The sequence below is a fragment of the Dryas octopetala genome, chromosome 7 (genome assembly GCF_963921425.1).
Source record: "Dryas octopetala chromosome 7, drDryOcto1.1, whole genome shotgun sequence".
Lineage (NCBI taxonomy): Eukaryota > Viridiplantae > Streptophyta > Magnoliopsida > Rosales > Rosaceae > Dryas > Dryas octopetala.
The window spans coordinates 5,003,939-5,017,866 of record NC_141372.1 but is presented as its reverse complement, the minus strand read 5'-3'; the positions used below and the strand labels follow the sequence as shown (position 1 = coordinate 5,017,866).

The 13,928-nt window shown below is 36.9% G+C and overlaps 2 protein-coding genes across 4 annotated transcripts; one reads left to right on the top strand and one right to left on the bottom strand.

Annotated features, from left to right (window-relative positions):
• Positions 1 to 951: 951 nt before the first annotated feature.
• SIGC (RNApolymerase sigma-subunit C) lies at positions 952 to 4,689 on the bottom strand. 2 transcript variants are annotated; one of them, XM_086250584.1, is made up of 8 exons: positions 4,510 to 4,688; positions 3,874 to 4,037; positions 3,664 to 3,757; positions 3,191 to 3,441; positions 2,869 to 3,099; positions 2,240 to 2,380; positions 1,952 to 2,152; positions 952 to 1,640 (listed from the first exon to the last, which is right to left on the bottom strand). In XM_086250584.1, the coding sequence occupies exons 1-8, from the start codon at positions 4,601 to 4,603 to the stop codon at positions 1,356 to 1,358; spliced, it is 1,461 nt and encodes a 486-aa protein (XP_086106710.1). In that variant the 5' UTR covers positions 4,604 to 4,688; the 3' UTR covers positions 952 to 1,355. The 2 variants fall into 2 exon arrangements, with proteins under 2 accessions (XP_086106710.1, XP_086106709.1); XM_086250583.1 differs by having other exon boundaries at positions 3,191 to 3,757; positions 4,510 to 4,689.
• Positions 4,690 to 7,059: 2,370 nt separating this feature from the next.
• LOC147278826 (alpha/beta-Hydrolases superfamily protein) lies at positions 7,060 to 12,010 on the top strand. Of its 2 annotated transcripts, none has more exons than XM_086250029.1 (10): positions 7,060 to 7,607; positions 7,705 to 7,772; positions 7,928 to 7,998; positions 8,233 to 8,502; positions 8,972 to 9,035; positions 9,180 to 9,290; positions 9,486 to 9,538; positions 9,610 to 9,727; positions 10,496 to 10,593; positions 10,786 to 12,010. In XM_086250029.1, the coding sequence occupies exons 1-10, from the start codon at positions 7,318 to 7,320 to the stop codon at positions 10,855 to 10,857; spliced, it is 1,215 nt and encodes a 404-aa protein (XP_086106155.1). In that variant the 5' UTR covers positions 7,060 to 7,317; the 3' UTR covers positions 10,858 to 12,010. The 2 variants fall into 2 exon arrangements, with proteins under 2 accessions (XP_086106155.1, XP_086106154.1); XM_086250028.1 differs by having other exon boundaries at positions 7,062 to 7,607; positions 8,972 to 9,132; positions 9,235 to 9,290; positions 10,786 to 12,007.
• The last annotated feature ends 1,918 nt before the right edge of the window (positions 12,011 to 13,928 follow it).

Genomic DNA, 13,928 nt, shown 5'->3' with positions numbered 1-13,928 from the left:
AAGAAGGCGACCCCCCGACGTGAAGAAGGCGACCCCCCGACCCCGACGACGGCCCGACGTGATCACGTGAAGAAGGCGACCTCCAGGGCTCCGCTGCTCCAGCCTCCAGCCTTCCAGGTGATGAAACGTCATGAAAGCTCCGCTGCTCCACTGAGAAATTGAAAATTGAAAAACAGAGAGAGAGGAGAAGAGGAGCTGCGTGGGGGCGTGGGCTGCGTGGCCAAAAAAAAAAAAAAAGACTGAATAAGGGGCTGGGCTACTGGGCTAGTGGGCTGGGCTAGTGGGCTGTGTAATTTTTTTTTAACTTCCTACTCAAAACGACGTCGTTTTGAGCTAGGAATTAAAACAAAACAGAATGGCTTTTGCTCCCAGCCACTTCCGCTCTTCGTCAATATCAAATAATCAATCCTATTCATTAACAGCAAACCCAGTCGCCACACAGCCACACACAGAGGTCAGAGCCGAAGTGCCCAACCCAGCCAGCCGTGACGCCGTCGCCCCTGCTGCAGTGCCCGGTCCCTAAAAATTTTGCCGCCGCTTCGCGGCGCCAGGCTCTACCTGGGTTTGACCCCCCAGGTTGGGGATCCTGCATCCGTCCCTGAACATAAGTGACATGCACAACTTATGTGTTCATTTTATCTGCATAACTTCAGAGCCCGATCAACCATATCCATTTGTTTTCTGCACTGGTTTCATGATTTCTCCTTGTTTTCTGCACTGCTTTCATGATTTCTCCTTATTTTCTGCACTGCTTTCATGATTTCAGTGACAGAAAGCTGGCTTTGAACCAAACACAAATCCAAGTTTTCTATGGACTATGGCACTTTCTTATCCAAGAAATGAGGTTACTTTGAGAATCACACAAATTCTAGATTTTATAGCATGTGAGTTGGGACAAGCATTGTATATATACAAGGGTCCATATAATTTGATAAGAGTTAAGAGTGGGAGTAGAGAGAACAAACACTTATGCATAAACAGTAGTTCATATCATATGTATGGATGACAAATATACAATGAACATAAGAAGTTCCACCTGCTCTATACTATACACAGTCAAGGTTTTGAAAGAACAATCAGCACTTGCAATTTCTTCCCACCACACCAAGGAAAATGAAAGAATGCTAACATTCAACATTATAATCTTCACATGAGAAAGGCAAAAATTCCCATGGTAGAGTTGAGAGCTGCAAATTTGGTGGGGAACTAGCAGAAAGTGACCCAAGATTTTGTGTATCCTTTAATCTCTCCCATAAAGTAGTTATAGTTGTCAGTATAAGATGACTATTCACCCAGCCTACAACTTCGGATCGAGAAACTTGAAAAAGCCCACTTTCTGTTCACAGTATCCTGATCTACCACTTATTCAAATAATGGCTTAAATTTTTTTGGGTTTCTTCATCCCTAAGCTTCATCAGAGCTTTCTTTTCTATCTTCCGTATCCACTCCTTGCTCACACGGTAAAGCCGTCCAATTTCCTCAAGTGACTTGGGGTCGCTGCTGTTTAGCCCATATCGCAGTACCAACACTTGCCTCTCTCTCGAATTCAAGCCTTTCAGGAGATCATGAATGTCTTTCTTCATGTGTTGCCTCATGACAGTTTCCTCGGGGCTCTTTACTGACATATCTGGTGTAAATTCCTGTACCAATAATGCATAACAGGTTTTCTAGTCAACAAAATAACCTCCACAACCACTTTCAACATGATTAAGAAAATGTGATGTCAAATTTTTCCAATTTTTTGCATGTCAGCAGGGTTTTGTGTGTTTGCCATTATTAGCTTCCCAAACTATTAAAGAATAAGATAATTGAAGTGCACAAACTACAAAGTAAGACTAAAGACGTTGATCTCCATTTTGTTCTTTAGCTACCATTCCCATAAGTCCTAGCAAAAGAGTCTGTATAAAATGCACATGCAAGAGAGACAGAGAAAGATTAGCTAGCTCAATACCATATATGTCCCAGAAGAGTAGTCCCATATCTTACGATCTATGGAACCCACAACTCTTAGACATCTGCTAGCCGATCTGATTTTCAGCAAAGAAAGGCCTGTACTCCTTGCAATTTCCTCATCATCTGGGTATTTCATGCTGCTGTTATAATTGGCTTTTCGAGCCTTCTGTATCTGATTTATTGCCTTGCTTAGTGTGCACTAAAATGAAAACAACTCAATCATTAACCTCCAGCATTCACCAACATGATATTGTATGAAGAAAGTCTTTCAGAGAGAGTAACATACAGGAATGTGGATCCCCCTAGCATGTCGTGCCACCAACCTTGACATTGATTTCCTTATCCAATATTGGACATAGGTTGAGAATCTGTAACCCCGCGAGGGATCAAATCTTTCTGCACCTTGCAGGAGACCCTGGCATCCAGCCTGTGTAAAATGGGGTATTCAAGTGAGAGACTAACAAATTGAGAAATATATCACCTAAATTCATGTTATACAGAGTTTCCAGAAAATATTAGAAATTCTGCATTATGTTTTGACATCCGACCTATGTTGTTGTATAACATCTATTTCAATGATCAACAAGGAATTGAATGTCACTGCCATAGAACTCATTCATCCTCTCTTTCTTTCCATATTTTTTTGGAAGTGTAACTTGTAATCCAATTCAAATGATTCATTCTAATGCCACATTATTTTCCAAATAAAGCTGATTTAGATCTACTACAATTAATGACTCATTCAAACCTAAAAGTAAAACTATGTTCATGGCGAATGCACACTTAATTACATGTGAATTCTTTCAGGGCAAGGTTGACTTAGAAACGCATTCTATAAATAAGAAATGGAAGTTTCATCATTGTATTAAAACAAGCACAGTGAGCAACACAAAATTAAATATATGTTTAACGTACCTGCAGTAAATCATCCAAGGCTACTCCTTGTCCTCTGTAATTTCTAGCAAGGTATAGAACTAAGGACCGAGTGCTCCTTATAAGCTCATCCTGGCAATACCAACCAAAACGCAAATTCTGTTGCAGCACCTTTTCATCAACTCCAGCTGCCTTTGCCCAGCATCTTAAGGTCACCACTTTACCAGTTTCCTTTTCCAAAGTTGATTTAATTCTCTCCAAGTCGGCAATCACCTGTAATGTTACAAGAGAATAGCTGGTAAAGAACATCCTTGAAGCATGTGAAATTTTATTTTATATCTATATCTTTGAAGATAAGTACAACCTTAACCCCGACTGACATTTCTGCCTCATTTTTGGCAATCATCAGTCTTCTACTTCTAGAGTTTGACGCTCTTTTTACTGATGAAAGAGTAGGCTGTTGAAAACCTTCGGAAGTTGTCTTCAGACGCAATGAATCAGAAGAAACTTTGGCATTATCTGGAGCTCTTTTTCTTGATTTCCGTTCTTCCTTTTTCCCAGTGCGGACAATAATCTTGCCTGTGTAGTTAGCTGTTCCTCTATCCATCTTAAGCTCTTCAATCGATTCAGTAGGTAAGTTACATAAATCCAAAAAGCAAGAGGTTTTAATAGTTTGTGATAGACAGGTATTGAATAACTTTAGAGCTCCAAGCCTTCCTAATTGCATAAGAATCTCTTTTTCCAACTTTAACGTGTCTGAATTAGAAAAAGTCTCCTCCAAAACATCAAGATTTTGCAGTAACAAACTAAAATGAGATGCTTTGCATGTTTTTAAACCTGTGCTCGAAATAAAGGTGTCCTCTCCGATAGGCATCTGGTTATCTCCAATCATGCTGGGTGAACTACTCTTTGACATCCTCTTAAAGTTCATCTGAAAGGTCAAAGTCACGGTAAGTTTTCATCTATATAAACAAAGAAAAGATAGTGTGTTACTGTTAAGATACTGTATTGTGCAACTTTTTAGCAACAATTTAATAATAGGCAAACCTTCATCTCTTCCATTTCTGAGACACCATCCTCTAAAATTTGTGGGGATGCAGATGGACAAGTGTACACTTTCAGATGATCTTTATTGGAAGTCTCACCTTCCTCAGAAATAACTGACAGGAAGGACAGCCTTGCAGAGTTGAAAGTGCTCTCTCTGCCTCTAACTGCATCATTTTATATTGAAAATTATAAATATAGTAAAAATTGACAACAAAATTCAGGCCAATACCAATGTGCATTACTTATGGCAGATGGGAGATTAAGACAATTAAGCTTTCCAAATTGCCAAAATTCTGCCTCTATAGAAATGAAATGATAGTACATTTTGAATTACTCTAAATTTCTAAACCACAACATACAGTTTGATGAAGAGCCCATACAAAACTTTACCCGATTCTTAAACTTGCCTTTTTAATAAGATCATCTTGCAAATCACTGAGAACTAACAGGTACCATGGTATTATTATTTGTGGGTTTATTCAAAGAATGCTATGAAGTGTAATACTGCAAAAACAGATGCACTGCTGGATAATTCAAGAAAAATTCAAAGCAAAGAAGAAAGCTGAAAGCAGAGAAACAGTCTCTGTTGGAGCAGAGGAATGAAATGAAATCAGCTGTAGGAGGCAATCAACTCACCAGAAGTTGAAGAAAGCTTGGAAGGGGAATTGGTTTGCCAGTGAGAACGAATTGGAAAACCACACTTGAGGTTCAGCCTAAAACCCAAACCCATTGTCTTTCTTGGCACCAAGCAGAGGCAGAGCAATAGAGGCCATTAAATCCTCATGGGGTTGTCAAGCAAAAAAATCTTCATGGGGTTTGGAGTCTTTTTATTTTTTTTATTTTTCCTTTTTTTGGTTAAAGGGGTTTTGAGTCTTGATCTCCACCACCGATTCTTCATCCCTTTAAACATGGGTGAACTAGTTTTTCACCAGTCGCGTACCAAATTTTTATTTTTTGGTCAATACGTACTAAGTGTTTATAAACTCAATTTTTCTTTATTTATTTACTAGCCTTTTGGAATGCACCTCCTCTATTGTGTCAATCGGTATTTTTACTATATTTTTTTTCTATTGTTTTATAACTTCTCATCATTTTTTTTACATTTGAAGATAGTGGAGTGTCTTTTATATTTTTTAAATTTTGTTTTAATAGTTGTATTTTACAACTATACTCTTATTTATTAAGTTGTTTTAATGTAAAAGTAGACGCCTGGTTGAACGGTTTGGTCCGATCCACTTTGGCACAAAAATAAGTTGTAAATCAAACCATTAATGACCGGTTTGGTTTGACAGTTTGGACAAATAAAAAAATACATTTGGATTAGGAATTGGCTAAACTAAAAAAGAAATTATGATTAGAGTATTAACAATTTAAACTTATAACTTTACATAACTACTAATTAGTTTATGTAACTAAAATGAGTGTATTAACAATTTAAGTTTATAACTTTATATAAATACTAACTTGTTTATGTAACTAGTAACTACATTAACTAGTTTATATAACTATTAACTAGTTAATGTATATATAATATATATACATAAACAATGATAGGTATATTAGTTAAATTATTATACAATGATAGGGGTGTTTACACAAAAAAATGGAAACTAAATTATTAAAAGATTCAATTAAACCATTTGTGTGTTTTGACTTTTAACAAACAATTAAACAAATTATTAGTTAAATATAAGATTATTCATTAAACCATTTGTTAAATATCCTCAATTAAACCATTTATGTGTAATAAAAATATTTAAAATAATTCCTATATGGTCTAGGCAGTTTGTAGAAAACTCAAACTCAAACTGAAACTGGACTAGACCAGACTAAAACTGGACCAGACCAAACCGGTTTGGTTTTTCAAATTATTGACTTTTTTGTTGATTGATTCCAAACCAAAATGTTTTTCCGGTTTGATCGATTTTTGTCCACTCCTATTTTAATGTGACTATTTTGCTGAATAAATGATATTTTAGACAATTTTAGTTTTGGTGAAACCTGTAACACAAAATATTTCTTCTAACTTTGTAATAGTAAATATTTATTTTTTCTAGGTCAACTTTATTTTTCTCGACTCTCTTGTGAGATCTATTAATGTTCTTTGGGCTTTTCCTTATTGGGTTTTTCCTCACTCACTTTTATGGGACCAAGAGGTGTAAGAAGAGCTCGGGAACCAATGGGATCCATGGGCCTAATTAATATTGTCAAAGGGTTATCATCTCTTAATCAAAGTCTATATTATAAATGTCAAGGCAAAACCATCAATTCTTTAACGAATAATCAAAGAATGGAATATGCAACAGAAAGACCTAGACTTAACTCTTAAGGGGCTAGAATTGTTCAATATGCAAAATATAAATTCACATTATTTAAAAAAAACTACACATTCACTAATAGAAGTTAATATGTAAAGATAACATGTTTTAAGCACATAATTTGTATAATATATATGGTGTCAAGCTCAATATAAGTTATTTAGACATGAGCACATCAACTGTTTATGGGAATTTGTTCAGATTTAAGTATTTAACACCTTAAGGTAGAATATGTGCGAAATTATAAGGATTACCAAAACCTTAAGGTAATCTAACATATATAGTGGATGTGATATAACTATATAAGTTGTTTATTTTTTTGTTTTTGGTTAAAAGTTGTTTATTCATTATTAACAACATGACGTAGCCACTAGCCTAACTTTTTTTTTTTTCTTGGCCACTAGCCTAACTTAAGGACCACATTCTGTACCAATTTCTGAGGGATGGTAAGTGAGCCGGCGGGTTTATTGGCCTGAACAATAAAAAAAGGTTTAATTAATTAACTGAACAGTAGTGCTAGATATACCACATTTTTATACCATAATTTCATACCACTTTATGTGGCAACTTACATGGCATTCATACATTGGATACTAAAAAATAAAAATAAAAACCCAAAAAGAAAAATAAAAATTATGTTCAATAAAGTAATGACACGTGAGATGGTATAAGAATGTGGTATAAAAAATGTGGTAAGTATAGCATTATTCTTAACTGAAAGCTGCTTTAACAAAAACGTTTAATTAACTGTCAAAGTCCATGGCCAAAAAAAAAAACTGTCAAAGTCCTTTGCTTCCCATTAAAGGCAACTGAACATTCCAAACATACCCTCACTTTCCATAACTCAACCCAAAAACCAGTCCAACATTTCCGTAATTGAACTAAAAAATCAAGGGCTATTAAGTCAAGGCAGTCAGAAATGGCAAGCTCCCAGTCGCGGTGCGAATCCATCGGGAACAACCGAACAACGACGACGAAACCTGAAAACACGAAAGATGGAAACCTATGCTTATAGGCTACATCGCAAGTGTAAGTAGTTGTAACTGCTCAGTCTAATACCGCCACGCTACGCTACCAACAATCAAAAACCTCTCTCTCCCACTGACCAAGATTCGCACAGACAGCAATGGCTTCGCTGGTGTTGGATGAGGATGGTTCTGGAACTGTACGGATGGAATCTTCTTCAAATGAGATCAAGCACAGAGGCAAGAGTAAGAAGAAGAAGAGCAGCAAGAGGAGCAAAGAAGGAACGACGTCGTTTTATTACCTGCCCAAGTTTCGGTGCTTTGGTCTGAAATCGGAACTGGACGGGAAGAAGGGGAATTTTGATATGGAGGTGGTTGAGGAAGAAGGGCCTGGTGGAAAAATGAGTCCTTCCACCCACCTCGTTGTAATGGTTAATGGTCTTATAGGCAGGTCAGTGCAAACTAATTAATACTTTGTCTGATTCTCTGTTTTGTGAATTGAATGTGGGTTCAGTCGCTTCAGGCTTTGTTGTACATTTGGTGTGCAGTGCTCAGAATTGGAGATTTGCAGCAAAGCAGTTTCTCAAGAGATACCCAGAAGATGTTATTGTTCACTGTGAGTTCTTTTGTTGTAAAGTTCTATTCTTTGACAGTTCAATTGCACTTCCATAATTTGCTTGCTTAGTCGGTTTTTCAAATTACTTGGTTAGAGGGACCAATTGCATTTTCATGTAATAAAATGAGTTTGCATATAATCATTTTGCTTTACAGGCAGTGAATGCAATTCTTCAATGTTGACATTTGATGGTGTTGATGTAATGGGAGAGAGATTAGCAGAAGAGGTGTGTTACTGAATTTTTTTTACTTTGGACTATATTCATTCACCAAACTACCTGTTTATCATTTTTCCTTTGAATTGGAATCATGGGTTTTCGATTTTCTGTTTGTTGGGTTGGTTCAGATTGTGTTGGTGGACTTTCATATAGGGATTGAAAGCACTTATTTGAGTTTCAAGCTGCTGCACCACACTAGAAACTAACTATAGTTTTTCATTTCGTTATTATTTTTATTTTCAGGTTATTTCTGTTATAAAACGTCACTCAGGTGTTCAGAAGATCTCGTTTGTTGGTCATTCATTAGGTGGCCTTGTAGCAAGGTATGCCATTGGCAGGCTTTATGAACGAGACCTCACGAGGGAACTGTCTCAGGAAAATGGAGGGTGTAGGAGCAATGGATTTGAGGATCCATGGCCGGAACAGAAAGTCAGAGGCAAAATTGCCGGACTGGAGCCCATGAATTTTATAACCTCTGCAACTCCACACCTCGGTTCCAGGGGGCATAAACAGGTGATTTGAGTCGTTATGATTGCATGCTCATTCTCTTTTATATTATAAGAAGTCTCATTTATAAATCAAATATTTTACTTTTAGGTGCCATTTGATGGTAAGATCATTTGAATTTGTGTTAGTTGAATGAAGAATTAGGTTGTTATTCACGTAACTGTTAAGATTTTGTAGGAGGTGTAATTGGGTTTTCTCCGTCAATTGTTGACGTTTTTCTGGACTTCCAGGGTGTTTCCTCGTAGCAGAACTAATCGAATTGCCTCAATTAAAACAATACATGTGATTTTGATGCTTCAAAATTTCTTTAATGAGGAGTAACTAATCTCTTGATTTTCATTCTTGGTTATGGGCATCTTCAAAAGTTACAAATCATGATATGAAATTTAGTAACAAGTGAAGGCCTGTCTTCTCTGCCTACAGTAAGGTTCCATTTTCAATAGTTCTTGATTGTCGGCTGGTTATTATATTTCAGGTTCCAGTGTTTTGTGGCTTTCAAACCCTGGAAAAAGTAGTGGCTCGCACTTCATGCTGTCTAGGTAGAACTGGAAGACATCTCTTTTTAACTGATTGTGATAACGGAAAGCCTCCCCTTCTTCTTCAGATGGTCAATGATTCTGAAGATCTTAAATTCTTGTAAGTCTTAATCACTAATTACATTTGCTTCTGTAACACATGATCAGCCACTGTCGGTGATGATTCAAGACCATGCCATCATATCTATTCCTGTCTCTGCAGATCTGCGTTGCAGTCCTTCAAGCGTCGTGTTGCCTATGCAAATGTTCGTTTTGACCGTATCCTTTTAATTTGTGTGTGTGTGTGTTTGTTTGTTTTTTAAAAAATACTCCTTATTGTTCAAGCAAACAGTTCAGATCTGGTCTTTAACTGAGATAAAAGTTTGAGTGAGTCGATCTTTCAATTTGACACAGTTACAAATTTTTTTGTTACTATGTCCATTATTTATGTGAGGCACTTGACAACTCTTATAGACCTCGTGGGATGGAGTACATCATCTCTACGGCGTAAGAAGGAGCTGCCAAAGGTAATTTTGAACCTACTCATGGATGCTTTAATTGTATCTGGAGTTAATTTTAACATGAACTTTTCTATCAGCTTAAACATTTATCCAGAGATGACAAATATCCACATATTGTAAATGTGGAGACATTAAAAACTGCCAGTACTCAAGAAGAAGTCAAAGTCAGTGGACGCAAGAGTATTGACTTGGAAGGTTTGCAAGTCTTTTCTCTTGTTTGACTAATAACTTATTACCAATAACCTTCGGATCTACCAGGTGTAGATAGATCGGAAGAAACCATTGAGAATTCCACTTTCACTTGCATATCATTTATAAAATCAGGTATGTAAGTAGGTTGTTTGGTGCTGTTAGGAATTCATTACTCTAGAATGCGTGAAGCTTCTCTACCAGAAATATACAGAATTGGAGGTGCATAGATTACAGGCAATGAGGCAAAGAGTATATTTCTGGGTATGAAATATGTGTTCAACACAAAAACTTAAGGAGTGCATCAGCTGCTTATACATTATAAAGTGAAACATAGAATAGAAGTCCTTTTAGTTGAATGAGACCTGCAATGCCTTCTAGTTGGACATTCTGGGGAGACTAAATCTATAAAATTGTAACTGCAGAATTCATTAAACTCTAACTGATATCTTGTTTGTATGATTTGCATAAAATCCTATAAATGATGCAGCTAAATTTGAGAAAAACTAGCTAATGTAGTTCTCTGCTAATGTAATGAAAACAATTGTAATTAAGGGTGGAGGGAGAGAAAGTTCTGTAGTGGGAGACATGGTATATGGATAGTTTTGTTTTGAATAAAACTAATTAGTAGTTCTATTTGTAGCTGCCATGTTTCATCTGATAACACATTTGTATATATTATTTCCATGTTGCCTACATATTGTGAGCTCGTGTCAATGCAGTAATTCTAGCTCCTTGACGTTTTTACTCACTAATTCCACTACATGATTACAGAGGAAATGATCAGAAGTTTGACCAAATTGAGCTGGGAACGGATTGATGTGAACTTCAGTGGAAGTAAACAAAGATACCTTGCGCACAGTACCATTCAGGTAAGTCAATGCTTATCCTTGAAACTAATCATGTTTAACACAAATTTCTTTTAATGTTGTCCGAAACCTGAGTTCCTTCAGCAATTTACCATTGTCTTTTTCTATTATCTGTTTCACAATGCAACTGATTGCATCTTGCATTAGAGAAGCATCCAGAGTGTGACATACTGTAATGCTCTTATTGTCGGTCAGGTGAAAAACTGTTGTCTACATTCTGATGGGGCTGATGTGATCGAACACATGGTCGACAATTTTCTAGCATGACATGTGCCATTTTACTATCACTTTAAAGCCAGTGGATTTGCCATACAACAGCATTCGCTTGGGAAAGAGAAGGGAGCCTTTGGGCTGGGCTTTGAGGAAGTGTTGTGAACATCTCAGCCTCTGGTGACCTCAGATGAATTTTAACTTTGAGTCTGAAAGGGACACTTTGCCCACCGGCCCCACATGTGTGTCTCCGGAGAGACGATGCCACATGTATGTCTCCGGAGGAGGGAGAGAGAACGTGACAATGTGTCCTTCCAGAGAAGTACTGCTTAAAGATGCCTATGTGATACCAACTTATATTCATCTATGAACATCGAGTCATGTATACTCAAAAGCATGTTAATCGCTTCTAATTCATCAAAATATTTTTTTGTCAAACTGTTGGTATGTTATATGTTACATTGTTAAACCTTTAATTTATAAAGTAAAGAACCTATAAAAGAAATACTGGTTCTGAATGAAATGGTCAGCGATATTAGATTTTGTTTGAATTTTTTTGCATCAGTAAAAAGAAAATTCATCAACAAAAGGTCAGTAGTACTGCTGGTCCACAAAGTTTTTAACATTGGATAAGCAGCAGTATCACTGTGCAGAAGGGAGGGGCCGACTAAGCTGCGTATCATAAATTCGAAAGTAGAAAAGGTGAGAGCTGAGAGTGATGATGATGATGGTTTTTACAATTTTGTCAGAACTGAATCAATGTAGTCACCAGACTCATAACCACTCAACACGGCAAAGCAGTGGTGACTCCTCCTTTCGAGCAAGGCTTGGATATCGAAGCTGAAGCTGGTTGGCATTTTCACGTGGTTCCATTACATGGAGCTAGCTTTGGCCTTTGGCTTAATTGGTCTTGACTCTTGAGAGGCTTCAGACTTCAGTTGTAACTTTTCATGCATGCTACTATGGAAATATGGAATGACACTCAGTCTGCAACGGTCCTGCTTGAAAATTAACTTCTGTACGAGGGACCAACAACTTTAGATCAGACTTCAGAACTTGTATTATAGTCTCGAACGCATTCGAATTTACTTTTAAGGCCTTGTATCAATAAATTAATGAGTGGACCGTAAGATTTAATTCGATACTCAAAAAAAATCTCATTCATATAGGATTTTGGCATAGCGGGTACGCGAAATTGTAGAAATTTTGTTGTTACATTAAAAGAAGAGTGATGCTATTTGCACTTTTTTTTTTTTTTTTTTTTTGCACACCCCACTAACTTATTTTGTGAAATTACTTAATTGACACAAAGAGAAATTACTTTAAAGGACAACCCACATCATTTGAAAAAAAAAAAAAAAAAAAAACTCTCCTTACACACCTCAAACCCAACACTTATAAATCACAACTACACACCTCACCCTCAACCTCATCTTCAACCACAACCAAAACACACCCCACCCGTGACCCCACCTCCATCCCAAAATTGCCGACACCCACCTCCCGCCATCAACCCACCTTCATCGCAGCCCATGCATCCTCTCTCCACCATAGCCATTGGAAGTTGGAGATATGGCCTAATCTAAAATTTTTGGATTTGAATGTAAATCTAATGTTTTCTTTTCTAATTTCAATTGGTTAATCAATCATAATACCTTTCTCGTCTATTTGCGATGATTTGAAGTGAGGTTTTTTAGAGTGCAATAGTGAATTTTCTAGTTATTCATTTTCGGATTCGCAGGTCGTTCGACACTGGTCTGCCGAACATTTCGGTTTCGTTCGGTAGCTTACTATCGAATGAAACCGAAATATTCGGTAGACCAGTGCCGAATGACCTGCGAAACCCTATAACTCAAACCCGAAATTTCAATCTTGAATTCAAAAAAACCGACACTCCAAATTATCTCAAACATAAAAAAAAATGTCTTGAGATGAATTAACCAATTTAAATTTGATAAAAAAACCTAGATTTGCATATGAATCAAAATAATTTAACTTAAGGCATAACTATGGTGTTGACAAGAATGGCTATGGCTTGGCTAGGATTGGGTGGGCGTGAGGTTGGGGGGTGGGGGTGTGTATTGTCTGAAATGAGGTGCGTAAGAGAAATTTGGTAAGATTAATATGATTTGGGGTATTTTAGTAATGAGAGAGGTGTGTTAAATGAGAAATTTTACATTTTAAAAAATGATAGAAAGTGTGTAAGAGAAAAATGTGTGAAAAAAAAAAAAATAAATGTGCAAATAGTAGCTCTCTTAAATAATCAAACCCTTAAGTTATTCTAGTTATAACTCTTTTCTTTGCCATTTTCTTACCATTTTCGGATCGGAGTCCAACTGCAACATGGGGTCCCCCAAAATATTGGCTAAAAGAAGCATTGATCAGATTGGATTAGTATGCTGTATGCGTCATTTCTATATATACTAATATACTTAGTAGCTTGGGAATTTGATGAATAACTAAATCTCATAATTGCATGAAGTACAAAATCAAAAGGTTGAAAATGCAATCAATCACACTGGTAAAAACTCTGATAAGCCTGTGAGTGTGAGTAACTCAAGAGATGATGTGGGTGCGTGAATTTGCTGGAAAAATCAGTCTCACACATCCCCCATAACCAGAAATAACTTCTCCAGCAACTTGAGGGCCCCAAAATCTCTTTCCTAGATACCTACTCAGCAGCTAGCTACTACCCTCAAATAGTATCCATCTACTCTTTTCAAGAAAAAAGAAAGAACATAAGCGTGTTAAAATGGATCAACATATATAGAGCCACATCAGCCAGCCCAGATTTCCACAAAGAAAAGTGGAAAACCCAAACGTGAAAACGAAAACCAAGTAAACCCCACCTCACCCTGTGACATTGCTATGTCACTGCGCGTGTGTGTGTGTGTGAGTATCTTTGTGCCTCTTTTCTTGTTACTATTTCCATATATTACGCAGTGAGTGAGTGAATGAGTGACCTCGCGGCCTATGTAGTCCCTATCGAAGTTGTGCTGGCCTGTCTATCCTTCTTTTCTGCTCTGCATCATGCAATATTGCTATGATTCTCATAAAAGTGGTTTGTTTTCTCTGCTTCTGCTTTGTATAAATAAATATATAAATCACTCGTAATTGTACAAACCTGG

Coding starts and splice junctions, on each gene's coding strand:
- SIGC (XM_086250583.1), bottom strand. CDS start 4,603: ATGGGTTTGGGTTTTAGGCTGAACCTCAAGTGTGGTTTTCCAATTCGT. Junction 3,758..3,873: donor CAGAAATGGAAGAGATGAAG/GTTTGCCTATTA, acceptor TTGACCTTTCAG/ATGAACTTTAAGAGGATGTC. Junction 3,100..3,190: donor AAATGTCAGTCGGGGTTAAG/GTTGTACTTATC, acceptor GTAACATTACAG/GTGATTGCCGACTTGGAGAG.
- LOC147278826 (XM_086250028.1), top strand. CDS start 7,318: ATGGCTTCGCTGGTGTTGGATGAGGATGGTTCTGGAACTGTACGGATG. Junction 7,999..8,232: donor GAGAGAGATTAGCAGAAGAG/GTGTGTTACTGA, acceptor TTTTATTTTCAG/GTTATTTCTGTTATAAAACG. Junction 9,133..9,234: donor TCTGAAGATCTTAAATTCTT/GTAAGTCTTAAT, acceptor CTGTCTCTGCAG/ATCTGCGTTGCAGTCCTTCA.